At 65.4% G+C, this 26,572-nt stretch overlaps 2 protein-coding genes across 2 annotated transcripts in view; both read right to left on the bottom strand.

Annotated features, from left to right (window-relative positions):
• Nucleotides 1-11,993, bottom strand: part of REXO1 (RNA exonuclease 1 homolog) — a 38,481-nt gene extending 26,488 nt beyond the window's left edge. The window contains exons 1-3 of the mRNA XM_064175390.1: nt 11,782-11,993; nt 1,529-3,318; nt 773-874 (exon numbers count right to left, since the gene is read on the bottom strand). Of these exons, the coding sequence (XP_064031460.1) occupies nt 773-874; nt 1,529-3,318; nt 11,782-11,959 (2,070 nt within the window). The 5' untranslated portion in view covers nt 11,960-11,993. The remainder of the gene's footprint in view (nt 1-772; nt 875-1,528; nt 3,319-11,781) is intronic.
• A 7,099-nt stretch (nt 11,994-19,092) lies between these two features.
• On the bottom strand, nt 19,093-25,701 carry ABHD17A (abhydrolase domain containing 17A, depalmitoylase). Its single transcript, XM_064174954.1, has 5 exons — nt 25,587-25,701; nt 22,986-23,454; nt 22,061-22,255; nt 21,200-21,379; nt 19,093-20,001 (listed from the first exon to the last, which is right to left on the bottom strand). Exons 2-5 carry the CDS (start codon nt 23,288-23,290, stop codon nt 19,776-19,778), a joined length of 906 nt encoding a protein of 301 aa, XP_064031024.1. The 5' UTR covers nt 23,291-23,454; nt 25,587-25,701; the 3' UTR covers nt 19,093-19,775.
• Between the last annotated feature and the right edge of the window lie 871 nt (nt 25,702-26,572).

Below are 26,572 nucleotides of genomic sequence, written 5' to 3'. Positions count from 1 at the left end.
CCTGGGAAGGAAGGGCTCTTATCACAGCACAGGGACTGGCTGCACAGAGGCAGTTAAATAGAACACAGAGGATTGACCTCAGGGCTCCAACTGCCAAAAGCAAAGAAACCTTTTCAAGGCAGGGAGGACAGGAAGAGCAAGGAACTCACCTGGACCAGCCAGCCTGAGCCAGTGCTGGGCCTGCACTGGGGAAAGCAGGCACTGAAACCCAGGGAGGAACAAAATCATCCCAGAATGGCTCAGGCTGGAAGGGAGCTCAGATCTCATCTCCTGCAGCCCTGCCATGGGCACAGACACCTGCATCAGCACAGGCTGCTCCAGGCCTCACCCAGCCTGGCCTTCAGCATCTCCAGGCAGGAGCAGCCACAGCCTCCCAGGGCAGCCTGTGCCAGGCTCTGCCCACCCCCACTGTGCAGAGCTTCCTCCTGCTGCCCAACCTAACTCTGCCCTGCTCCAGCTACAAACCACTGCCCTCAGCCTGTCCCCACAGCCCCTCCTGAGCAGTCCCTCCCCAGCAGACATTGAGGTGCTGCTCTGTGCTCTCCTTGGAGCCTTCTCCAGGCTGCACATCCCCAACTCTGCCAGCCTGTGCCCACAGCAGAGCTTCTGCAGCCCTCTGATATCTTCATGGCCTTCTCTGGACCCTCTCCAGCAGCTTCAGGCCCTCGTTGTGTTTGCAGCTGCAGCCCTGCAGGTGAAGTCTCCCCAGAGTGCCCAGGACAGAAGCTCCTCAGGTGAAGGTCTCCCTTCTGCTGCCCAAAGCTGCACTCACAGTGCCCTGTTTGACCAGATGAGAGATCCTCCTCTTCTGGCCGGGGAACAGGGTGGTCAGGCTGTCCTCTGCCTTCTCCTCACTGCCCTCCTCTCTCGAGAGCTGCCAAAGCAAAGAGAAAGGATTCAGAAGGGAACAGACTTGAAGACGCCTCAGGGACGAGCCCTGGAGAGGCTCCCCCTGGGCTCGCACCTGGCTGCTGGCGACTGAGCACTGCATGGGGGCAGCTGCTGAGCCCCCAACCAGCCCTGCCCTGAAGCCAGAGCCAGCTGCGAAGCCCAGGAGAGGCAGAGCTCCAGGTGCCACCTGAGCAGGCTCTGGGAGCTGTGCCCAAGGGAGCACAGGCAGAGACCCACTCTCAGGGCAGGGTTAGGCTGGAGCTGAGGAACAGTTTCTTTGCTGCCACAGTGGTCAGGGCTTGGCAGAGCCTGCCCAGGGAGGTGGTGCAGTGCCCACACCTGGAGGTGTCCCAAAGCAGTGTGCCCATGGCACCTGGGGCCATGGTTTGGTGCCCACAGTGGGGTTGGGCTGCTGCATGGGCTGGCTGATCTTGGAGAGCTTTTCCAGCCCAAACCATTCTCTGGTTCTATGACTCTCTGGAATCTTTACATGCCACAGCCCCTTGCAGCCCAGCAGGGACAGCTCAGCTGCAGACTTCGCGCAGGATGAGACCCTTCCACCACACACCAGCACTAGCCTAGCCCCGAAGCCTTGCCCACGAGGAGGCGAGAGAAGCAAGCCCCCAGGGCAGGTTACCTGCTTGCCCAGCCTGCCTTTGTCTTCAGTTTTCACATCTGTAGACTCGTTGAAAATCCTGAGACACTCCTCCATGGGGTCTGACTCCAAGTCCAGGTCCTTCTCCAGGACCGAGTAGTCAATGTCATCGGATGAGGAGGATGAGGGCGACTTGGACAGCTTAGAGCGCTTCACTTTCCTGGCCCCTCCACTGTCACTCTCAGAGTCTGACCCAGAGCCAGCCCCACCCGAGTCTGAGCTGACCTCAGGCAAGGTGGCTGCCACAGGTTGGCCTTTGTCATCCTCATCTCCACTCTCATCTCCAAACAGGTCAGCGTGGCTCAGGCTCCTTTGCTTCCGCCCCTTCTTGGGGTCCCCCTTGTCTGCAGCCTTGCCCTTCTCCCTCCTCTGCTCCCCTGCTGCAGCCTTGGTCCCTTTCTCTTTGCCTCTCTGCCCAGAGCTTTCCTTCCCATTCTTCACATCAGCTGTTCTCAGCTTGGAGTCCTTCTTGCTGCTCCCCAGCTTCTCTGCGCTGGAGCCTCTGCTGCCGCTCTCGCTCTTGCTCTTCCCTGAACTGCTGCCGGAGGTCTTGGACTTGTCTTTGTCCTTCTTAAGCCCTTCCCCTCTCTCTGCCCTCTGCCTGTCAGGCTTTTTGCTGGGCCCCTCGGCCTTCCCTTTGACACCTTTTTCTCTGCAGCTTTTCTCTTCGTTCCTGCCTTTTGTTTTTTCCTCTTTCCTCAGCACTTTGACCTTCTCTGCACTCTTACTTCTCTCCTTCCCCCCAGCCTCGCCGGCGCCAGGAGACTTACTGACATCTGAGGTCTTCTTTTTCGCTTTGTCTTTGGACTCTCTGCTTTTATTTTCACTCTCCTGCTCCTTCTTTCCAGAGGACAACTTCACTGCTTTCGCATTCTTGTCTGCCACACTCTTGGGCAGGCTCTTCTGTGCCCCCGGAAGGTCTGCACTGCCCTGCGCCGCTGCCGCTTCCTTGCCGTCCCCGCTCCTGCAGCTCTGCTCCCTGGTGGCGAAGCCCTCGCTGGACTCGCTCTCAGAGTCACCTTTGGATTGTGAACTGACAGAAGTCGATTTGTAGTCCACATCAGCTTCATCTTCAGAGGAGGAGAACCTGGCACACACCTCATCATCATCGTCGGGGAGCTCACAGAGCCTCTTCCGCGTCGGGGAGTAGGACTCCTCGTAGCTGGCAGCCCTGCCCCTCTTAGCCCCCTTTGGCTCCCTCCCGGTGCCTTTGCTCAAGAGCCTGGCTGAGTAGTTGGAGAGTGGATCATACTCCAGGTCTGTAGAAGGCTTGGAGTCATCGATCACGTACTTGGTGTTGGTGACAGTGCTGCTGTACCTCCTGCTCTGCACCACGGCCTTGGGGATGTACTCCAGGGCGCTGCCCTTGGAGCGGGAAGCCTCCAGGGTGTACTTGCTGGAGCAGCCAGCAGCAGCGAGGGGTGTGGGGTTGTAGTCTGAGCTGTTGGTGAAGCTGTAGCTGCCCAGGTTGTACTCCAAGGAGGGGAAGGAGTCGCCCTGCATGCCAGCTGCTGCCACGGCTGCGCCCGAGATGAGCGCAGAGGCCTGGGAGGCACCCAGCTCCTTCGTGGTTTCCAGCAGCTCCTCATACTTCTTCTGCTCCCTCTCGACCTCGTTTTTGACAGCCTCGATGGCTTTGTTGACCAGCTCCAGCTCCAGAATGCCAGGGGTGACATCAGTGACGTCAGGCAGGGCACTCTCCTCCTCCTCCTCCTCCTCCTCCTCCAGCGAGGGCCTCGGGAGCTCAGGGTTGTAGGGGTCATAGCCTCGCTCTGCCAAAGGGACACAAATAGTCAGTGCCTGCCAGCAGCTGAGCCCAGCCTGCCCTGGGAGCTCCATCAAAAAGGGCTCTGCAAGGCCTGCTCTCAGCCAAAGCCAACACTGAAGATGCTCCCAAAGCCAGGCCCTTGGCACCACAGAGCCAAGCTTCAGTACCAAAGCCACCAGTGATGCTCTCTGGCCGGCAGCAAGATCAGACTGCACCAGCCTGGGGTTGCAAGGACCAGAAGTCTACACCAAACTGCTCTGCCTGCAGAGAGCATGGAACGGGTTGGAAGGGACCTTAAAGGTCATCCAGTTCCAACCCCCTGCAAGGGCAGGGACACTTCCCAGCAGCCCATACTAGTACACACTGCTGAGAAGGGATCCCAAACCTTCCCACCTCCCTTGCCAACTTCTGGTGGAAAGGAAGGAGCTCACCAGGTGAGCAGCAGGGAGAGGCTGCCTGCAGGCAGAGAGCAGGCAGGAAAATGCCTTCACTCAGCTAGGAATGGTGGGGCCAAGTCAACCTCATGGAGCTCAGCAAGAGCAAGGGCAAGGTTCCTGAGCTGGCTCAGGGCAACCTCAAGCACAAATCCAAGCAAGTTAAGGAGTGGCTGAGAGCAGCCCTGAGGAGAAGGCCTTGCGGGTGTCAGTTGGGGACAGAGCCCCCAGGAGCCAGCACTGCTCCCTGGCAGACCAGAGGCAGCTGAGTGCTGAGCTCCAGCCAGAGCAGGAGAGCAGCAGCACAGGGAGGGGATTCTGCTGCTCTGCTCAGCCCTCGCCTGCAGCACTGCCTCCAGCCCCGGGAACCCAGCACAGGGACCTGGAGCTGCTGGGGAGGGTCCAGAGGGCACTGAGATGCTGAGAGAGCTGCAGAGGCTCTGCTGTGGGCACAGGCTGGCAGAGTTGGGGCTGTGCAGCCTGCATAAGGCTCCAGGGAGAGCTCAGAGCAGCCTGAAGGGGCTGCAGGAGAGCTGGGGAGGGACTTTTGGCAAGGGTTGGGAGTGGCAGCAGGAGGGACAATGGCTTTGAGCTGGGAGAGGGGAGAGGAAGGAATTGGTGAGAGGGAGGGTGGGGAGAGACTGGCACAGGCTGCCCAGGGAGGTTGTGGCTGCCTCCTGCCTGAAGGTGTTCAAGGCCAGGCTGGATGAGGCCTTGAGCAGGCTGTGCTGGTGCAGGTGTCCCTGCCCATGTCAGGGGCTGGCACTGGATGATTTTTAAGGACCTTTCCAACCCATTCTGTGATCTATGAATGTACAAAGAAAAGCTGAAATCCTGTTTGAAGAACAAAAGTGCTGCAATAAAGATCACAGTGTCACCAAGGTTGGAAGAGACCTCATAGATCATCAAGTCCAACCCCTGATGATTCTCTTTGCCTACTTTTGGGAAGCCAGAGCAGCAAAACACTTCCACATCTCCTGTCCAAGTGCTGGGGGAAGCCAAGGAGCTGCTCTCACACTTGATGAGCAGAGCAAGGCAGAGGGAAGAAAAAGAAACACCTGAAGCACTTTGGTGTCTTCTCTGCCCACCTCTGCCTCAAAAAGCAGCAACCCAGCTCCTCACCCACCCTGATTTTCCAGCCTTCCTCTGTCCCACTCCAGATAAGTTATCTCCTTCCTCCTTGAACCATCTGGGGTGAAGAATTCCCATTGAAGGCAAAAAAGAAAACCCAAAGAAGTCACCAAGCTAAGCCAGCAGTAGTTCAGCACAGCCACAGGTGGCCACTGAAAAGCACAGCCCAAGCTGAAGCCAAGCACCTTTCAAGCTCTACAGCATCTAAAACCACTCCAAGCTGTGACTTCTGAAAGGGTGGGGAAAAAAAGCCACCAACCCAAACTTAAACTGGTTCCAAAACCTGTCTGGCTTTGCTGAGTGCAAAGCTGGGCTGAATACTTGGCAGCTCCGTCACGGCTCAGGCACCTGCAGCTCCTCAGGCTCTCCCAGCAGCCAGCCAAGCCCCAGCACCTCCTGCCCCTCAGCACGGATCCCTCTCCTTACCGCACAGGCAAACTCAACTCCTGCTGCCACGAAAGCCTCCCGAGCAGAGCTCTGCCTGCTGCACTCGGGCAGCTCAGCCTGCCGTGAAGAGCTGACACGTGGGAGCCTCCTGCAGGAGCCTCTCTGCCGGCTGCACCCCGACCCTGCCCACCCCAGACACTGCAGCTTGCTCCTCAGCAGCCCAAACGCTTCAAAGCTTTACCTGAGCTCCCCGAGCTTAGCAAATGCTGCAGGTACTTGTTCATGCTGCACTGCAGGCTGCTAATGGCTGCTGGCTCCTAGGACAGCTCCGGCAGAGGGCTGGTGGCACAGCAGGGTTGACCAGCTGCTGACTCGGCACTTTCTGGGCTGCAGAGATAATTGGGGCAGGACTCACCCACCCACGGGCCCGCCTTCAGCCTCCTACACTCCCACACCGGCCTGAGTTGTACTCCAGAGCCTCAATCACAGCATGGTGAGGGTTGGAAGGGACCTTGCAGATGGTGGAGTCTGAGTCCCCTGCCAGAGCAGGGTCACCTACGGCAGCCACGCAGGAACACAGCCAGGTGAGCCCCTAGAGCCTCCACCTTCCTCTCCACCACTCTCTCTTCTCCTTCCCCACAGCTACTGACATCATCTTGGGGCACTTCTTGCCCCCTTCCTTTCGCTGCTGCCGACAGCTCAGGCAGATTTTCACCGTGCCGCAGCCGCAGCTGCCAAGGACTCAGAATGGGTTGGGGTGGAAGGGACCTGAAAGCTCAGCCAGTGCCAGCCCCTGCCATGGGCACAGACACCTCCACCAGCACAGCCTGCTCAAGGCCTCATCCAACCTGGCCTCGAACACCTCCAGGCAGGAGGCAGCCACAGCCTCCCTGGGCAGCCTGTGCCAGTCTCTACCCACTCTCACTGCCAAGAACTCTTCCCAAGGCTGATCCCCTCCACTCGCCCACAGCACATTCCCCATCCAGAGCCCAGTGCCGCTCCACTTCTCCAGCTCCAAGGCAAGGAGAGGAACAAGCTGGCAGTGCCTGGCTGTGCCAGAGGCTGCCCACAGCCTCACCACTGCTGCCTGAGCTGATTCTGCTCTGGCATCGCAAATCAGCCTCACCCAGCACAGGGCATGGGGGGATGGCCTGGGAAACCCTGGGCTGGGCAACTGTGCCACTGCGCCCAGCGCTGAGAAAGGGTTTGAGCAGGGGGAAAAACACCACCAGGAGTGCTTGAACCTCAGGTCAGACCTTCTACAGAGAAGAACATCACAGCCACAGCCTGGGCTGGCTGGGAAGGGACCTTAAAGCTCCTCCAGAGCCCTGCAGCCAGCAGGAACAGTCCCAGCCAGAGCAGCTGCTCAGAGCCACCAACAGCCTGACCTGCAGTGCTGCCAGCCACGGGGCAGCTCCCCCCTCTATGGGCAGCCTGGCACAGGCTCTGCCCACCCTCAGGGGCAAACGTTTCTCCCTTTCCTCCACTCAATCTCCCTCTTGCAGCCCAAACCATCCCCCCTTGGCCTGGCCCAGCAGGCCCTGCTCAAAAGTCTGTGCCCAGCTTTCAGCTCAGCCCTTCCAGCACTGCAAGGCCACAGAAGGGCTCCCTGCAGCCTTCTCCTCTGCAGGCTGCCCAAGCCCAGCTCTCAGCCTGGGCTCACAGCAGAGCCCTGCCAGCACTGCTGTGCCCTGCTCTGGCCCACTTCTACCAGGTCTTTGCCTTTCTTGTGTTGGGGGCTCCAGACCCCCTGCACTCAAGGGGTCTCAGCATAGGGGCAGGATCCCCTCCCTGCCCACACTGCTGGGGGTCAGCTCAGGCCACACTGGGATAAATCCTGTAGCAGCAGACAAAGGGCTCCTGTGGCAGGCAGAGGGGAGCCTGGGGAGCTGGCACACCCTGGCAGGTCACTGCCCCTGTAGCCCTCAAAATCCTCCCAGCTTGGCAGAGATTTGCTCCCCCCTCCTGCTTTCCACAGCCTGTAACTGGAGCGAGGAAGAGCTGCAGGCTCAGGGCCCAGGCTGCTCACAGCCTCTCTCCCTTCTCAGCTCTCTGCCACCTGCAGAGAACCCAGAACTGGGAACTCCCCTGGCAGCCCCCAGTGCAGTGCCTGCAGCTGCCCACACAGGAAACCAGCCCCAGCCCACAGCTCAGGCACACGACAGGAGTCCCCCTCACTGCTGGAAATGGCCGTGGCCAGACCCATCCTGACCTCACCCTCGGCTGAGTTTGCTCCTCCTCATTTCAAAACCCAGCTCAAACCCCAGGCACTTTGGCACCTGCTGTCCTAGGCAGGGAGGGGTGGGCAAGGGGCAGCAGTGGCATCCCCACGAGGCAGGGCAGCCAGCACCAGCCCAAGCTCCTCTCCCAGGGAAGAAATTCTGCAGCACTCCTCCACTCCTGCTCCCTTTCTTGCCCTGCACCAAAGGGGCCAGCTCTAGAGCCCCCAGCACAGGAAGGACTGGGAGCTGCTGTAGTGGGCTCCGACAAGGGCCACGCAGAGGCCGAGGGCTGGAGCTCCTCTGCTATGGGACAGGCTGGGGGAGCTCAGTCTGGAGAGGAGAAGGCTCCAGGGAGGCCTCAGAGCAGCCTTCCAGTGCCAGGGGCTAGAGGGGAGCTGGGGGGGATTGGTTCTAAAGACACAGGAGCAGGAGCAGTGGTTTGAAGAGAGCAGAGCAGAGGAGAGTGGCTGTGAGGAGCAAGTTCTGCAGCAGGAGGCTGCTGGGACACTGCCACAGGTGGCCCAGGGAGGTGGCTGAGGCCCACCCCTGGAGATACTCAAGGTGAGGCTGGAGGGCTGTGGGCAGCCTGCTCCAGAAGAGGATGTCCCTGGGCCTGCAGGGCTTGGGCTGGATGGGCTTTGGAGGTCCCTTCCAGCCCACTCCAACCCCAGGCTCAGGCCTCCAAACCTGGATGCAGCTTTCTGCTCGGGGCTGAAACCACATCCAGCTCTCGAGCACCTCCTGGCAGCTCCTCTCAGCCCCCAGGAGCTGCTTCCTTAAGATGGCCATGAAGGAGCTGCCCTGCTCTGCTCTGCTGTCTTTGAGCACACTCAGGGCCCAGACTCTAAAGCCAGACCTCTTCAAGAGCTGCTTTCAGGCCTCTGGCAGCTCTGCCCCTGCTCAGGCACAGCCTTTCAAGGCACTTCACTCACACTCAAAGCCTTTCATCCTGCTCTGCCGCGGGTGGGGCTCAACCACTCCGGGGGTGGGCAAAGCTCTTCAGCCAGGCCAGGAGCTGCAGTCTCCAGGCCCCCAGCCCTGCACGGGCTCAAGTCCAACCCTCAGCCCACCAAGGCTGCTGTGCAAAGACCACCTGGGTGCCTGCCAGCACCCAGCAGCCTCCCAGATGGCATCAGGCTGGAAGGGACCCTCCAGGGGCACCTTCTCAAGCCCCCACAGGCAGCAGGCACAGCTCCAGCCAGAGCAGCTGCACAGGGACACAGCCAGGCTGAGCTTGGATGTCCCCAGGGATGGGAACTCAGCCACAGCCCAGGGCAGCCTGTGCCAGTCTCTGCCCACCCTCCCTGTGCAGAGCTTCCTCCTGCTGCCCAACCTAACTCTGCCCTGCTCCAGCTCCAAACCACTGCCCTCAGCCTGTCCCCACAGCCCCTCCTGAGCAGATCCTGCCAGTTCTGAGGGAGGGCTACAGGACAGATCAGAAGGGGCTCTGAGGGCCGTGCAGTGCTGTGGTGGAGGTGATGGTTTCAAACTGAAAGAGGGAGAATTTGGGCTGACAGAGGAGAGATCTGGGCTGGAAATGAGGAAGAAATTATTTAGAGTGATGGTGCTGAGAACCTGGCCCAGGCTGCCCAGAGGTAGGAGATGCCCACCCCTGGCACCACTGCAGGCCAGGCTGTCTGGGGCCCTGAGCAGCCTGCTCTGGTTGGGGATGTCCCTGCTGGCTGCAGGGGCTTGGACTGGATGAGCTTTCCCTTCACCTCAACCCGTTCCATGACTTCACGCTAGGCTCCCATTCTCTCCCCACACAAGTCTGCACCTCCTGAGCTGCTTTCAGAGGGCAGAGAAAGGAGCAGCTGCCATGGCAGGCAGCAGCAGGCAGGGGCAAAGGGCCCTGCTGCAGAGCCCCTGCAGGCACAGAGGCTTCTCCTCCACTGTCTGCCAGTGCCGGGACCCATGAGGAACAATCACCGCGGGGCTGTTCCTCCTCCCTCGTCCTTCAGCTCCTCCCTGCTTTTGCAGCTCACCTCTGGGTGAGGTGATGGAAGCAGCCAAGCCTGCAGTGCCCCCCGGGAGGCTGCTCCGCACCGGCGCCAGGCAGGCTTCCTGCTGGTGGCTGGGAAGCCGCAGCCAGAGGATGGTTGCTGGGTTGCTGAACGACTGCCCCCATCTAGTGAGAGCCCTAAGGACACCTCCCAGCAGAGAGCAGCCTCGGGCAGCCAGGGGAGCAGGCGGCAGCAGCTCTGCAAGCTGAGCCCCGGGGGTGAAGCAAAGCTCCACTGCTCAAAGGCAGCACTGCAGAAGCCCTGCTGCAGTCGCTGCCAGGTGCCAGGGCAGTGCAGAAGCCGCAGATGCTTTCCAGGTGCAGCAGGAGCTGTTACTGAACCCAACCTCCACTTCCCCACTCCGACACCCAAACCCAGCCCGGGCTTTACTTAGCACAGCAGCAGCTGCCCAGCTGGCAGAGCCAAAGCCGCAAACCCAGCCCGGAAGGGACTCTGCAGGTACTTAAAGACAAAGGGAAAAGCACAGTGAAAGAGAACTCTAACAGCGAGAGGACCACCCCCAGGGAGGTCCAGGCAGCTCCAGTGCCTGGAGGGGCTGCAGGAGAGCTGGGGAGGGACTCTGGACAGGGGCCGGGAATGCCAGGCCGAGGACAATGGCTGTGAGCTGGGAGAGGGAGAGTGGAGAGGAGGAGGAAACTGTTGAGAAGGGAAGGTGGGGAGAGACTGGCACAGGCTGCCCAGGGAACTGTGGAGCACAGAATGGGATCTTTGATGATCTTCTGTGCTCCACAACCTCCCTGGAGGTGTTCAGGACCAGGCTGGAGGAGGCCTTGTGCAGCCTGTGCTGCTGGAGGTGTCTGTGCCCATGGCAGAGGTTGGCACTGGATAAGCTTTCAGGTCCCTTCCAACCCAGTCTGGGATTCTAGGCCCACTCCAAAACAAACCACATCTGTGGTCCCTTGACAAAAGGCTCCTGTGAACGGCCCAGAGTGAAACAAGCACAGGAAGAGGACAGCAAACTCTGCCTTATTCTTGGTGGCTTCTGCCTCAGCGTGGCAGAGACCATGGCAGGGCTGAGCGACAGCATGGGACACACAAGGACACCTCCCGCCTGCACAGGCTGCTCAAGGCCTCCCCAGCCTGGCGGCTGTGGAGCACAGAAGATCACCAAAGATCCTATTCTGTGCTCCACAGCCTCTCTGGGCAGCCTGTGCCAGGCTCTCCCCACAATTTCCTCCTCATCCAGCCTGGCCCTGGACACTTCCAGGGGCAGACCCCACACAACCTCTCCCTGCTCCTCACCACCCTCCTCCCACAGCCCAGCCTAAACCCAGCTGCCTCAGCTCGACGCCAGCAGTGCCCTGCAGCCACCCCACGCCCGCGCCCTGCACAGCCCCGAGGCTCTCAACTGCACCTGAGGGCAGCCGCAGAGCCCTGCCCCAGCAGCAGCCTTCAGAGGCAGGACCAAGAATCTTCTCCCCGACGAGAGAAGATCAGCAAATAACCTCGGCAAAGCGCCGGGAGCGGCTGGAGCAGAGCACAGCTCCGGCGCCGCTGGGGAAGCCTGGCCGCAACGCACACCCTGCCAGTGCCCCGTGGGAGAGCACCCAGCTCACTGCACCCCCCCGCCGCGGACACGCCACGGCACCCCCTGCCCCCAGCCGGGCACCCCCTGCCCCCAGCCGGGCACCCCCTGCCCCCAGCCGGGCACCCCCTGTCGGCTGGCGACTGGCAGAGGGCTGCAGGCTCGCCCTGCCAGCTCCCGGCCACGTGAGGGTGCCCGGGGGGACAAAGAACGGGACCGGAGGGAGCTGCCTCCGCGCCCGCGATGCCAGAGGCTGTCCGCAGGCACTTCGGGAGCCGCTCCCCGCCGCTGCGGGGCCGCACGGAGCGACACATCCTCCCCCACACACGTCGGGGCAGAAAGAGCCCTGCAGAGCCTCGCCGGGAGGCAGCGGGAGGCGACCACAGGGGCCCAGAGCCCAGGCAAGGCTGAGCACAAAGGGACACAGCAGCGAGGAGACCCCCCCGGGCCCGCCCGGACGGCGCCGACAGCCCCCGCGGGGGCCGCACCGGAGGCTCGAGGGGACACAGCGAGCCCTGGGGGCGGCTGCGAGCCAGAGGGGTCCGAGGCAGATTCGGGCCCCGGAGGGCGAGGAGGAGGAGGAGGAGGAGAAGGAGGAGATGGAGATGGAGACGGAAGGGCGCGGGGCTGTCCGTGCCGGGCGGGGGAGCGGAGCGGGGCGGGGGACGGCAGGGCCACAGCCCGGGCAGGGAGGGGCACGGGGAAGGGGGAAGGAGGTACCGCGACCGCCGGGCCGGGCCGTACCTGCGCCATGGCCGAGCGCGGCCCCCGCGCCGGGGCCGCCGGAGGCTCCGCACCGGGCCGCCGCCGCCGGGGGGTGGCGGAAGTGGCAGTAGGGCCGGCGGCAGGGCCCCCCGCCCGGCCCCCCGGCGCTGAGGAAGGGGCAGTCGATGCCGCGGAAGTAGCCGGTGGATCGCAGCATGCTGCGGGGCCGGGCCGGGGGCGCTGCGCGGCCGCCTCACACCGCCGGCCCCGCCGCCATCTTGGAGCGCCGGCACGGCCCCGAGGACCCCACGGACGCCGCTGCCAGCACAGGGCTGCCCGCGGCGCGCCTGAGCCCAGCCCGCGGCCGAGCCCCGAGCGGCGGGGGCGGGGCCGGCCCGGGGCGCTGCGGCCGGAGCGGGGCCCGGGAGCAGGCCCCGAGAGTGCGGCCGGAGCGGGGCCCGGGAGCAGGCCCCGAGAGTGCGGCCGGGCCAAGCACGGTGCGGCTGGAGGGGACCGGGAACCGGCGAACTGCAGCCCTGCCAGCCTGACCTCGGTGCCAGACGAGGGTACGGGACAGAGCATCTCAAGTGCGACCGCGCAGCGCCCGCGGGGTGCCCGAGGGCTCGGGCTGAGCCACTGCCTGCCACTGCCACCGAGTGCCACTGCCTGCCACTGCCACCGAGTGCCACTGCCACCAAGTGCCACTGCCTGCCACCGCCTGCCACTGTCACTGAGTGCCACTGCCGCCGACAGCCGCAGCTGGCAGCTCCTGGCTTGGGCAGATTCCCTCTGAAGTAGGTCAGGAACTGTCTGGAGTGCAGGGCCCAGAGCGTGGCGGTGAATGGAGCCACATCCAGCTGGCAGCTGGCACGGGTGGTGTGCCCCAGGGGTCAGTGCTGGGCACGGTCCTGCTCAGTGTCGTTGCTGATGCTCTGGAGGAGGGGATCAAGTCTGCAGATGGCACCAAGCTGGGGACAGCAGTGGAGCTGCTGCAGGGCAGGAGGGCCCTGGGCAGGGAGAGGCCAAGGGGATGAGACTGAGCAATCCCAGTGCCAGGTCTGCACTTTGGCCACAACAGCCCCAGGCAGTGCCACAGGCTGGGGCCAGAGCAGCTGAGAGCAGGCAGGCAGAGAGGGCCCTGGGGGTGCTGGCGGAGAGGAGCTGCAGAGGAGGCAGCAGTGCCCAGGTGGGCAGCAGAGCCAATGGCATCCTGGGCTGGCTCAGGAGCAGTGTGGGCAGCAGGACAAGGGAGGTTCTTGTGCCCCTGTGCTCAGCGCTGCTCAGGCCACCCCTGCAGTGCTGTGTCCAGTTCTGGGCTCCTCCGTTGCAGAGAGCTGCTGAGGTGCTGGAAGGTGCCCAGAGCAGGGCAGCAAGGCTGGGGAGGGGCCTGGAGCACAGCCCTGTGAGGAGAGGCTGAGGGAGCTGGGGGGGTGCAGCCTGCAGCAGAGCAGGCTCAGGGCCGAGCTGATTGCTGCCTGCAGCTGCCTGCAGGGAGGCTGTAGCCAGGTGGGGTTGGGCTCTGCTGTCCCCCCGGGGACTGAGCAAGGGGACACAGCCTCAAGCCTCCACCGCAGGGAGGTGGTGCAGTGCCTATGGCTGGGGGTGTTGAAGCCAAGCCTGGCTGGGCACTGAGTGCCATGAGCTGGGGATTGGACAGGGCTGGGGGCTTGGTTGGGGTGGAGGAGCTTGGAGCTCTCTGCCACCCTGGTTGATTCTATGACTCTGGAGCTCATCCACGCCCCCCCCCTCCCCGGTCCAGCAGGGTACCCACAGCAGCCCACCTGCCCCTGGGCAGCCCATTCCAGTGCCAATCACTCTGTGCAGAACCTCCCCTAACATCCAGCCTGGCCCTGCCCCGGCCCCTCCAGCAGAGCCATCAGGGAGCTGAGCACATCAGGAGGTGCCCTGCTGGCCACAGGGGGCTCAGGCAAGATGCCCTCTGAGGTCCTTTCCAGCCTGGTACCCTCTGAACCGTCGGCAGAGGAACTCGCTCTCCTCGTGCCCAGCTGGCACCCAGGGAGCAGCAGACCCCTGCCAAGGTGTGGGGGCAGACAGCTGTCAGCCCCAGGGAGCCTCAGGAAGTGGCCAAAAGCTTCTCCAAACGCCAGAGCCCACAGAAATGGGCACGGTCCTGCCACTGCCACTCGAGGTGCCCAGGCAGGGCTTGTGCTCAGCATCCCCACCCACACTCCTGCCCCGCAGAGGAGCCCAAGTGGCAGCAGATTCTGCCCCCGAGAGAACCCAAAGTCTGTTTGGTTGTTTTTATTGGGTTGTTAAGGGAGGATGAAGTGCTTTGGGCTGCAGAAGCTCTCCAAGGTCCTCCAGCCCCACCGTGGCACCAGACCATGGCCCAGGTGCCATGGGCACACTGCCCTGGAACACCTCCGGGGTGGGGAGCAGCCACAGACTGTGCCAGTGTCTCACCACCCTCACCCTGGCACCTCTCTGACCAGTCTGGTACCAAAGGAATTGTTCCTCAGCTCCAACCTGAACCTCCCCTAGCACATTCCCAGGCCCTTTCCTCTCCTGTGCCCTGACCCCAGGCAGCAGAGCTCAGCCCCCCCCCGGCTGCAGCCTCCCCTCAGGCAGCTGCAGACAGCAGTGAGGTCTCCCTCAGCCTCCTCTGCCCCACACTGCTCCCCCCCAGCTCCCTCCCTGCCCCTCCCCAGCCCTGCTCTGAGACCCTGCCCCAGCTCTGGTGCCCCTCTCTGGGCCTGCTCCAGCTCCTCAGTGCCCTCCTTGGAGGGAGGAGACAAAACTATCAAAGATTTGAGCTGCAGCCTGAGCAGTGCCAGTCCAGGGGCACAGTCCCTGCCCTGCTCCTGCTGCCCACACCAGTGCTGCTCCAGGCCAGGCTGCTGCTGCCCTTCTTGCCCACCTGGGCACCCCTGGCTCATCTCCAGCTGCTGTCACCCAGCACCCCCAGGCCCTTTTCTGCTGGGCACTTTCCAGGCACTGTGCCCCCAGCCTGGAGCCTCCCTGGGGTTGTTGTGTCCCCAGGGTAGTGCCCAGCCCCTGGCCTTGTTGAGCCCTCACCCCCAGCCTGTGCCCACAGCCCAGCAGGGGCTCAGTTGGTGCCCATCCCTCTGGGCTTTGCCTTAGCTCCCATATCTGGCACTGCCCCACATGGCCACAGCCCCCGTGGTGGACCCTGCCCAGCCCTGATGCAGTGTCCCACTGGCCCCCCAGCCCCCTCCCCCGTCAGGGGTGCTCCATGACCCCCCAGAACCCCATCCAGATCCTGGGGCAATGCCCAACCTGCTGCATGCCACCATCCAGCCCTGAAGGTGTTCTGGATGCCCAGGGGTGCTCCCAGCCCCCCGGCTGCTCCTGCCCCCCCTAGGGGATACTTTAGCCCCCATGGGTACTCTACTGCCCCCCAGGGGGATGTGCCAGCCCTGCAAGGCTGCCCTGGACCCCCAGGGGTGCTCCTGGCCCCCCAGTAGTGTGCTCCAGCGCTCCAGGGGGGGCTCTGCCCCCTGCCCCCAGGGCTTCCTCCAGCCCCAGAGCATCCTTCTGGTCCCCCAAGTCTGCCCCCAGCCCTCTAAGGATGCTCCCAGCCCCTGGGAGTGCTCCAGACCCCCCAGGAGTCGCGTCCTGGCTGCGTGGTGCTTCAGTGTCCCACGCTGTGGCCTGGCAGACGCTGGCAGACACTGGCAGGGGGTGCCAGGGGGTGGTGGCTGCCCGTGGGCCTCCCTTCAGCGTCCCAGCCTCCGGCCATGGCTCAGGCATAGGATGACAAAGGGAAGCTCACAGGGGGCCCGGGGGGGGGGGCTGCAGCCCCTCGCGTTCCTCCTGACGAGGCTCCTGCGGGGAGAGATCTGCGGTGAGCTGGCGGGGGGGGGGGGCAGGCTGTGAGCCCTGCCCCGGGGCTGGGCTGGGGGCGGCAGGGACCTGTGAGGGGCATGGAGGGGAACAGCCCTGCGGGTGCTGGGGAGGTATGAGTGGATATGTGGGGCTGTGGGTGGCACTGGAAGGGCAGTGTGTGTGGGCACCAGCACAGCTAGGTGGGTGCCAGCACACCTCTGGGTGCCAGCACATACATGTGGGTGCCAGCACACATGTGGCACAGCATGGAGCTGCCTGGGTCCATCCCACAGTTGCCCACACGCAGAGCCCAGGCCCAGACCCCTTTCCCAGGACCCAACCCAGTACCCTGGGGACCGCTGGGCACCCACTGGGCACTGACCACCCCTATGCCCCCCAGCACTGGGCAGTGGGTGCCACCCTGCACCCCACACTCCGTCCTCCCATTGACTCGATGCCACCCTTGCTGCCACTCAGCAGGGAGATGCCAGCTGGTGTCTGGGCACAGCCATGAGCATAGTCATGAGCACAGCCCCAGGGCAGCCTGGGTGCTGCTCAAGGAGTGGGGGCACTTGGCTGCCTCCCACACCCCCAGCCCCAGGTCGCTGCCTGGCACTCACCTGGCAGGGCAGAGCCAGGGGCTGCTGCCAGCGCTGCCTCTGCTGCTCCTCTCCTGGCCCCTTCCCTCCCCTGGCATCCCTGCGGCGGTGCCCTCCCCTGGCAGCCCGAGCGCAGCTGGGAGACTTCCCCTGCCCCTTTTATACCATCCCCGCTCATATGAGGAGCACGAGGACCCCCCCCCGGGCACCGCAAAGCTCCTTACGGCCCTGAGCTGCTGCGTCCCATGACCAGGGGCAGGTCCCATGACCGCGGCACAGCCCTGGCATCAAAGCCTCACTTGTGCCCGGGAGAGGCTGGAGCCCCCCTGGCAGGTCGCCCCTGGAGCACCACGGCCCCGAGCCCGGCCCTGGACCTGGGCACCACTGCCCAGAGCACTTGGCAGTGGGCATCAAGGCCTTTCCCCCGTGGGTTCCCCAGGCCATGGTCTTCATTTCCTCCCACACTAATCTCCTCCATGCAGTGGCTGCAGTGGTGGCAGTGGCAGCAGCAGTGGCTGCAGTGGCAACAGTGGTGGCAGTGGCAGTGGCAGCAGCAGTGGCTGCAGTGGTGGCAGTGGCAGCAGCAGTGGCTGCAGTGCGGCAGTGGTGGCAGTGGCAGCAGCAGCTGCAGCCTCCCCTCCTTGGCTCCTCTGTCCTGCAGAAGCTCCCAGGGGGTTCCTGCCCTGTCCCTGCTCTGCTGCAGCTGCAGGAAGGGCTCTGGGCACCACTGGACACAGCCTGGTGCCAGCCTCGAAGCACTGCTCAGCACTGCTCAGACCCCCTCAGGCTGCTCTCCTCCAGCCTACAGAGCCCAAACTCCCTCAGCCTGGCCCCAGCAGAGCTGTTCAGGCCCCTCAGCATCTCTGCAGCCCTTTGCTGTGCCCTCTGCAGCCTCTCCCTGCCCTTCCTGAGCTGGAGAGCCCAGGGCTGGGTGCAGGACTGCAGCTGTGGCCTCAGCAGGGCAGAGCAGAGAGGCAGCAGAACCTCCCCTGACCTGCAGGCCACACTCTCCTTGGTGCCCAAAGGATGCCATTGGCCTCCTGGCCACGAGGGCACCTTGCTGGGCTCTGGGCAGCCTCTGGTGCACCAGGACAGCTGAGCTGGGTCTGCACTCTGGGGCCAGAACTCTTCAGGCTTTTTGCTGGTTTGTTTGCAAGCTGAGCCCCAGCAAAGCGCAAACTGCAGCCAGCCCCAGCCCTGCAGCCCAGCCCCGGCCCCAGGAGCCCCCAGCAGTGCTGTGGAGATGCTCAGCAGCTCACAGGAAACCAGAAGTAAGAGGATAAGAACACCCTGGGTGGGAACAAACCCTCTCTGTGCTGGGATTAGGGCTCTGGGGCCTGCTCTGGCCACACTCACCCAGGCCAGGGCAGAGGGGAGCTTGGCTGGGCCACTGTGGTGGCTTTGGCTGCCAGCACTGCTGTGAACCTGAAGGCTCTGAAGTCGCCCAGCAGGAGCCTGGCAGCAGGGGGAGGCTCCAGGAGGAGCCACCAGCCCAGCTCCAGACACCAAACCCTCTGGGAAAGCACCACATGTGCCCAGGTGGGCAAGGATGCTCCAACGATCTTCTGGGGGCATGGAGCAGTGTGGCAGCAGGGCACAGGAGCTCCTGCCCTGATGTTCTGCCCTGGTGAGGCCACAGCTGAGTCCTGGGTCCAGTTCTGGGTCCCACAGTCCCATAAAGACAGAGAACTGCTGGGGAGAGCCCAGAGCAGGCTGCAGAGCTGCTGAGGGGCCTGGAGCAGCTCTGGGGAGCAGAGGCTGAGCCCTGGGGCTGAGCCTGCACAAGAGCAGCCCCAGAGGGGAGCTGAGCAGTGCTAAAGGAGCTGTGCGGGGCAAGAGGCTGGGGCCAGACTGGGCTCAGTGGTGCCCAGGGACAGCACAAGGGGCAGAGGGCACAAACTGGCACCCAAGAGGCTCCACCTGAGCAGGAGAAGGTTGTGTGGTGTGAGGGTGCTGAGGCCTGGAGCAGGCTGCCCAGAGAGGCTGTGGAGTCTCCTGAGCAGAGCTCTCAACCCCCCTGGGCACTGTGCTGCTGGGCAAGCTGCTGTGGGTGCCCTGCTGGGCAGGGGCTGGGCTGGCTGAGCTCCAGAGCTCCCTTCCAGCCCCTGCTGGATTCTGTGCAATCCTCTTCCAGCTCCCAGCACCAGGGCAAGGTCCCTCCTCCTCCTCCACTGCAGCACCCGCGGTGTGCCCAGGAGCTGTGTGAGGAGCAGAGGGTCCTGTGCCCCCTTCCTGTGCCCCCCGGCGGCTCCCAGCCCCAGACAATGGCTGCATTTGAGGGCTCCACGCGTGGGGCACCACAAGGTCCCTGAGCCCCTAAGGAGATTACAGCTCCTCACATGAGCCTGAGCCTCCCGCTGGGGAGGGGGCAGTGCTGCCTGGAGCCCCTGAGGGCACAGGAAGGGGCAGGTACTCAAAGCACAACCCCAGAGCTCTGCTGTGGGCACTACACTCCCGCGGCTGCAGGAGGGCACAGGGGGATGCCCCAGGCGCCCACCTCCACGGCCAGCACACTCCAGTGAGGACAGCTCCCGGCGCAGCCGGGGGCACAGGCAGGCATGGGGCAGGCCAAACAGCAGCTCTGCCGCCCCCCAGGGCCACTCTGCCCCTCTGGACACTGGCCCTGGTACCCTGGCAGGCCATGGGGCTGTCCTGTCCCCTGCAGCTCTCCTGACCCCCCCCAGATCCAAGGAGGCTGAGGCCACCTCCCACCTATGTCCCCCCGACCCCATGGGATGCCCTAACAAAGCAGGGCAGGGGCTGGTGGCAGAGGGGTCCCCACGGCCCATCTGGGAGAGACCTTTGCAGCCCTGTCCTCGGGGGGGGGGGGCCCACAGGATCCTTCCCTGCCCCCTGGCACCTTGGGGCTGTCTGGTCCCCAGAGGAGGGGGACAAGTGTTGGGGGGCAGGGTGGCAGAGCAGCCAAGGAAGGGGCACAGGCAGGTGAAACGTTAAACTCTGCTCTTTATTGGGTGCCTGGAGCCTTGCCCTGCCCCCCGAGATGCCAGCGGCTGCAGGAGACTCTCCAGGGAGGCCTGAGCTCGGCAGTGCTCCGAGCAGGGCCAGGCTGGGAGGGACGCAGGGCAGGGGGCACCTCCAGCACATATCCCCGAAGCCCCCTGGGGAAAATGACTCTGCCCCAGCCCCGGGGCAAACCCCAAGCACTCAGCAGCGCCCATCCTGGGAAAGCTCCGATGCGGGAAGGCCCCACGGGGAGCAGGAGCTGCCAAGTCCCTCCCGTGTCCCACCCTGCAGGGGGGCCGAGGAGGGGCCAGGCCCCCAGCCCCTCTCCAGCTCTCTTATTGCTGTAGTCAGAGCAGGGCAGCGGCCAGGAGGAGCCGAGCTGGCTGCTGCAGGAGGGGGCCGAGGACACGTCCGAGCCAAGGGTGTGCCACAGCAGGGTGGGCTCTCTCCGGGCACGGGGCAGGGAGGGAGCTGCCATCTCGTGCCAGCCCGGCCGGTGGTGCCAGCAGCGCCGGTGCTGACACTGGGAGGGAGGAGACTTGCGCCGTGCCCAAGAGGAAGGGCACTGCCCGCTCCAGGGCACGCCGCCCGCCGAGGCACCTCCGGCGTCAGGGATTGGGGAGGGGCCGCTGGGCGCATCTCCCTGCCCGCTGCCCGCCCGGGCTAGGGGCGCTGGCTGGGCAGCTCCTGCGAGATGAACCTGCGCAGGCGCTCGAGGTACTGACTGTAGAGTTCAATGTCATTGTGCCCGGCCCCGTCCACCCAGAGCGGCTCCACCGCCTTGGGGCAGCGCTCGAACAGCGCCAGCCCGTGCGAGAAGTCGATGACCTCGTCCTCGGTGCCGTGGATGATGAGCACGGGGGAGGTGATCTTGGAGATCTTCTCGATACTGCCAAAGAGATGAAGAGGAGTTGAGGAGCGGGACGGAGGGAGATGAAGAGGAGGGTGGGGAGGGATGGAGGCGCTGCCCTTCCCCCCCGGAACCCAACCCCAGGGGAGGGCGATCAGGAACTCTCTCTGCTGCCAGCAGAGCTTCTGCCGAGGACGTGCTGCAGGACCGAGCCCGCCCCCGCCAGCGCTGCCGGGACAGATGGGGACCGGACCGCGGTGCCAGCAGCACGGGCGGGGCCGGGGGCCCGCGGCAGGCTCCCAGCAGGGGAAGCTCTTCCCGGCACGGCTCCAAAGGCCACTCGAGGCCCTGGGGACACAGAGCATGGGGCTGGTGGCTTCCAGCCGCAGCTCCCGGCCTGGGGACTGTCCCCTGCGCCCTGCCGGCTGCGAGGGAGAGGAGAAGCTCAGCACTGCCTTGGCACCAGCCCTGCTGGCCGCACAGAGCGGCAAAAAGCCCACGAAGATACCCGGGGGGAAAGGCTGTCCCAGGGACCCCCCGGCCTTGTGACACCTGACAAGGGGCTGGTGGCACAGCCGCAAAGCACAGCAGACACTGGGGCAGGATGGGCAGGAGGGTTGTGGGGCACACATAAAGCATGGCTTCAGGAGGGGACAGACACCCAGAGGGGACCAAATGCCAGGCAAGAGGGCAGTGAGCCTGAGCCACAGTTCTCAGCACAAGCCCTCTGCACGGCCAGGGCTGGTGACCAGGGCAGAGCTGGTCTGGGCACTGCCACTGCAGAGCTGGGGCCAGTTTTGCATCCCTCACTCCAAGAAGGGCACTGAGGGGCTGGGGCCGGTCCAGAGAAGGGCAACAAAGGTTGGGCAGGGTCTGGAGAGCAGGGCTGGGGAGGGGCAGGGAGGGAGCTGGGGTGAGCAGTGTGGAGCAGAGGAGGCTGCAGCCAGGGGGGGTTGGACTCTGCTCCCTGGCATGAGAGGGAATGTCCTGACATTGTGCCAGGGCAGGGCTAGGCTGGGGATGAGGAAAAAATTCTTTGGCCTAAGAGTGGTCAGGGCTTGGCAGAGGCTGCCCAGGGAGGAGGGGAGTGCCCATCCCTGGAGGTGGTCCAGAGCATTGTGCCTGTGGCACCTGGGGCCGTGGTTTGGTGCCCATGGGGGGGTTGGGCTGATGATCTCAGAGAGCTTTTCCAGCCCAAGGAACTCCCTCGCCCTGTGCCCCCTCCCCGGGCACTCACTTGGGGAAGGCATCAAACCAGTAGGTCTTCTTGGTCTCGGGGAATGCCACCCTCATGCCCGAGGTGAGGGGGGAGTGCAGCACGATGGCAGCGCACTCATAGCGTGAGGCCAGGTCCACTGTGGGCACGGTGCCAATGCTCTGTCCGTACAGGATGATGTTCTCTGGGCTGATCCCGTACCTGGGGGCAAGCAGAGGGCAGCTCAGCACTCGGGCACCCGAGTCAGAGGGCACAGCAGCCTGAGGGATGGGGTGGAGGGAACTGGGGTCTCTGTGCCCTCTGCCTTCCCCAGGCAGCCACCCTGCACCCCCACTTCAGCCAGGGCTGGGCTGCCAGCTGAGCTCTGGGAGGTGCCAAGGCTCACTCTTGCCAGATGCACAGTTATGGGGGGCAATCTGTGGGCCCCAGATGACAGAGCCACATGAAGCAGCCCCAGTCTGTGGGGCACACTGGCAGCCACAGGGCTGAGCACAGCCAAGGCAGAGCCTGGCAACACCATGGTGGGAACCACAGCTTATGCCAGTGTGCCCAGGCTAGGTCATAGAGCCCCACAGCTTGTGCCAGCCCCCAGGCTAGGCCATTCCCCTGCAGGCCATGTGCCACCCCCATGGCAGGCCATGCTCCTACAGATGTGTGCCTACCCCCATGCCAGGCATAACCCTACACGTGTGCCGGTGCCCATGCCAGGCCACTCCCCTGCAGACGTGTGCCAGCCCCCATGCCAGGCATACCCCCACAGATGTGTGCCAGTCCCCGTGCCAGGCCCCAGGTGTCCCCTCCGCTGGCCCTGCAGCTGATTTCCTGCCTGCCCCTCCCCTGCCGTCGCCACCCAGGTGCCCTCGGGGCCGCGCCCAGGCTCACCGCGTCCGCAGGGCCTGCCAGGCGGCGTCGATGTCGCAGTAGAGGTTCTTCTCGGAGGGCTTCCCGGAGCTGACGCCGTACCCGGAGTAGTCGTAGGAGAAGATGTTGCAGTTGATGCGAGTGCCCAGCCCGATGTAGAAGCTGCTCATCTGCCCCAGGTCCACGGCGTTGCCGTGGGAGAAGAGCACCGTGTACCTGCGGGCAAGCACAGGGCACTGCCAGCCCAGCCGGGCCGAGCCTCGCTCTGGCCAGAACAGCCTCACCCATGGCTCCCTGCCCCCAGGGCCCTGCCGTGCAAGCAGGGATGGAGACCCCCATCGGGAAGCCTGAGGCTGCCTCCTGCTGCTCTCCAGGGCCTGCCCTGACTCCCGGCGATGGGTTCAAGGCCCTCGGGAAGCTGAGGGCAGACCCAGGCAGGTTCCAGACACAGCTCCCTGTGGACACCATCCCTGGAGATGCTCCCAGCATGGGGGTGGGCAGGGAGCTCTGGAGCTCGGCCAGCCCAAGCCCCCCGCCCCAGCAGGACACCCACAGCAGCCTGCGGGTCCATGCTTCTGACCTCCAGGCCTGCGCAGGCTGCATGTGGTCACCGCAGGGCTGGGGGCAGAGGGCGAGCAGCTGGCACAGGCCCTCCGGAGCTCAGCAAGAGCCTGGCAGTGACTCTCAATTCGAATCTGGAGCATTACCTCCTGCTGTGACATCAGGAGTGACCTGCGGGACAGCCTGGGGGCTGCCTACACCCCGCAGCCTCTGGCCTTGCCTCTGCTCCGCGTTTGACCTCGTTCCCAGCTGCAGCCACAAGCCAGACCTGTCCTGGCCGCTGGGGCAGGATCGCCCCGGCCTGAAGGGTGCCCGCAGAGCCCCGCGGGGGACCAGCCCCCTTGTGCGGGGCAGGCCAGGCCCGGGGGCGGCAGGAGCGGCTCACCTGGCGCCGGGCGCGCAGCGGACGTACATGCAGCCCACGCGGTTCCCGCGGCTGCTCCTGGTGACGAAGACCTCGATGCTGTCCAGCTCGCGCTGCGAGTACTGGAAGTCTGCTCGGTCCTTGAGCTGCAGCCTCCAGCGCCCCGCGGCGCCGCGCAGGGACCCGCTGCTGCCCGCGGGCTCGGGCTCGGGCAGCACGGCGTAGGTGGGCTCCGGCGGCAGGAAGGCGAGCTTGGCGGCGATGCGGCTGGGGCAGGGCGGGCAGCAGAAGAGGCAGCAGAGCTGGCTGAGCGACAGCCCGTTCATGGCGGCGGGCGGGGGGCGTCCGAGGCGGGCCGGGGGCGCCGAGGGCCTGTCCTCAGCTGGCCCTGGGCACGGCTGTCGCCAGCGGTCCGGCGCGGGCCGCGGTGCTGCTGCTGCTCGGCACGGGGGCGGCTGCCATGCGGCGGTCTGCAGGCAGCGGCGGCGGCCTGCGGGCAGGTCGGGCAGCGGTGACGGACGGAGTCCCCCCGGGCACCCCCCAGCCGAGACAGCAGACACATCTGACCCACCGCCGAGGGCAGACGGGCACCCCCGGGCACCGTGCCCACCTCACGGGCCCCGCACTCAGGCTGAAGCCCCCAACTCAACCTCCTTCGACGCTGCCCAGCCCGCACCGGGCACTGCGCTGGGGGTGAGGACGAGGATCTCGCACACACTCCCCCCACCACAGCGGGCACAGCTGGTGGCACGAAGGGCACAGTGCCTCCAGGAGCTGCCCGAACCCCGGCGCGGGGTGTGGGAGGCTCGGGGCGCAGAGGGAAGAGAACAAACACAAGAAATAAACTATTTTCGGCAAGTTTGGGCAGAGGCTGGGCCGAGGCTGGGCCGAGGATCGCCGGAGCCGCTCACGCCCCCGGGAGGGCTGCGAGAGGGGAGCGGAGGGCAGGGGGAGGGGAAGGCAGGCACATGGCGCCCGAAGCCTCCCGGATCACAGGAGCCAGGGGATGGGTCGGGGCGGAAAAGCTCTCCCGGGATCGAGCCCAGCCTCGGCCCAGCATCGCCACGGCCGCGTGGTTCGGGACCACCTCCAGGGGTGGGCATCCACCGCCCCGTGGGCAGCCTCTGCCAAGCCCTGACCGCTCTGGCAGCACAGCAATTCCTCACCTCCGACCCAAGCCTGCCCTGGCACAACTTCGGGGCCTTTCCTCTCCTCCTGGCGCCAGGCAGAAGAGACCAACCCAACCCCCACCCGTGCCCCGGGGCTGTGCCAGGGCCTGAGGCCGAGCTCGGCTGCCCCTCGGGCTGGTGGCCACCCGCAGCAGCGCCGGGGCCAGCGCCTCAGCCCGCACATGGCAGCCTCGTCCCTCCCTGGGTTGGGCACCCACGAGCCGGTGGCACCAGGCGCACCCACGGCGGACGAGGGTGTCCAGCAGCCGCCCGCCCGGGCACGCCGGGGTGTGGGTGCCCGCGGGCAGGGGCAGGCGGCTGCTGGCCGCGGACGCGCCGGGTGTCACGCTCGTGTCACGGCGAAGCCTGGCACCCCCGTGGGGGCTAGAGCCACACCACCCACTCTGACCCCACAGCCAGCCCGGGGCTGGGGTCCAACACCACACACAGGGACTGAGCCCTGGCCACGGAGTCTCGCCCACAGCCGCAACGAAAGGACCCACACCGCACCCACTCTGACCCGAGCGAGCACTGCAGCGTGGGCGCGGGCCCAGGCGGACCCCCCAGCATGAGCAGTGGGTGCGCCCCCACACCTCCCACGCACTGCTGGCTGCGGGAGAGGCTCACACACACTGACCAGGATGGGCCCCCCCACCCCCGACTGCTCTTGGGCACTTTTCCCCTCCCCCCACGCTGACCAGCCTGGGACCCCTTCCCCCCACGGTAGGCACGGAAGCCCCCACCCGACACACGCCGACCAGTGCGGGCACCCCACTGCCGTGGCTGCTGCCGGGGGGTCCACACGCACTGACTACCCAGGGCCCCCCCGACTGCTCTGGGCCTCCCTCTCCCCACGGGCTGCCGCTGGACATCCCCCGCTAAACGACCAATGGGTGCCCCCCACCGACACTCGGCAGCGCGGCCCCCGCAGCCCACACAGGGATTGCCGTGGGCCTCACACACCCACACTAACCGGCGTGGGGCTCACAGCCCCCCCGAAATGAACACCCCCCTAAGCGCGGTGAGCCCCCCGGACCGACACACTGACTGCTGCGGGACTCCCTCGCCGCTGACCCCTCTGTTCCCTCCTCTCCTCACCGACCAGCCCGCGTGGGCCGCCCACGACCACTGTGGGCTCCCCAAACAGGCACACCGAGCAGCGGCCCCCCCACGGCTGCTGTAGGCCTCCCACGCACACAGACCGCCGTGGGCCCCGCCGAGACCACTGTGGGCCGCGCAGCTCCCTCCTCCGCCGACCGGCGTGGGCCCTCCGCACTGACTCGTGTCCATTCCCCACACGCTGACCCGCGTGCCCCCCCACGGCCGCGGTGGGACCCCTTAGCCCCTACCGCTCTCCGCTGGGGGACCCCTACTGACCCACGACCGTCTGCCGCCTGCACCTCCCTGTGCTCCCGCCCCCCCCGGGCCGAGTCGGTCCCGGAACCCCCCGTACCGGGACATGCTCCGCGGGGCCCGGCCGGGCCCGCCCCGCCGCCGGGGCTGCCGCTGGGACGAGGCTGCCGTTGGGACGAGGCTCCGGTAGGAGGCTGCCGGTGGAGGCCTCCGCGGCGGCGGCGGCGCTGCAGAACGGCCGCGCTGGCCCCGCCCACTGCTGCGCGGAAGTGACGTCACCGCTCCGCCCCTTCTCGTCGCCATGGAAACGCCGCGGCCGGGCCCGGGCCGGGGGGGGAGCGGCGGCGCCGGGGCCATGGAGCCGCTCACCCTGCAGAGCTCTTTGTGGCCATCGAGTCCAGGCCTTCACCCGGCGCCGCCGGGGCCCCTCTGGCCCGTGGCCCTCAGCACCACACCCCCGGGGCCGGGGACTCCAGCGGTGCCCTGTGCAGCCCTTTCGGGAGCTGTGCCTCATGTCCGACCTGGCCCTGCCCTGGGCACCTCGAGGTCGTTTCCTCTTCCCTCACCCCCTAAAGAGAGCAACCCCCCCCGGCTGCAGCCTCCCCTCCCGCAGCTGCAGCGAGCAATGTGGACTCCCTCAGCCTCCTCTGCCCCACACTGCTCCCCCCCAGCTCCCCACCGGCTCTGCCCTCCAGACCCTGCCCCAGCTCTGGTGCCCGTCCCTGGATCTGCTCCAGCCTCACAATGTCCTTGGGGTGAGAGCCCCAAGGCGGAAGGCAGCACTGAGGAGAGCCTCACCAGCTGAGGCCGAGGTGGCAACCTCTGCCCTGCTGCTGGCACCACTCTGACCTGTGCCAGTCTGCTGCTGCTCTTCCTTTCCACTGGGCACGCTGCAGCCACTGCCCCCAGCCTGGAGCCTTCCTGGGCTGGCTGTGACCCAGGTGCAGGACCCAGGCCTTGGCCTTGTTGAGCCTCACTCAGCTGCCTTCGGCCACGGATGCAGCCTGGCCAGGTCCCTCTGCAGAGCCTCCCTGCCCTCCAGCAGACCAACAACCTCCTGGCTCGGTGCTTACCTGCACACTGGGG

This window comes from Pogoniulus pusillus, chromosome 41 (genome assembly GCF_015220805.1).
Source record: "Pogoniulus pusillus isolate bPogPus1 chromosome 41, bPogPus1.pri, whole genome shotgun sequence".
NCBI classification, from domain to species: Eukaryota; Metazoa; Chordata; class Aves; order Piciformes; family Lybiidae; genus Pogoniulus; species Pogoniulus pusillus.
This window is presented reverse-complemented; position numbering and strand designations above follow the sequence as displayed.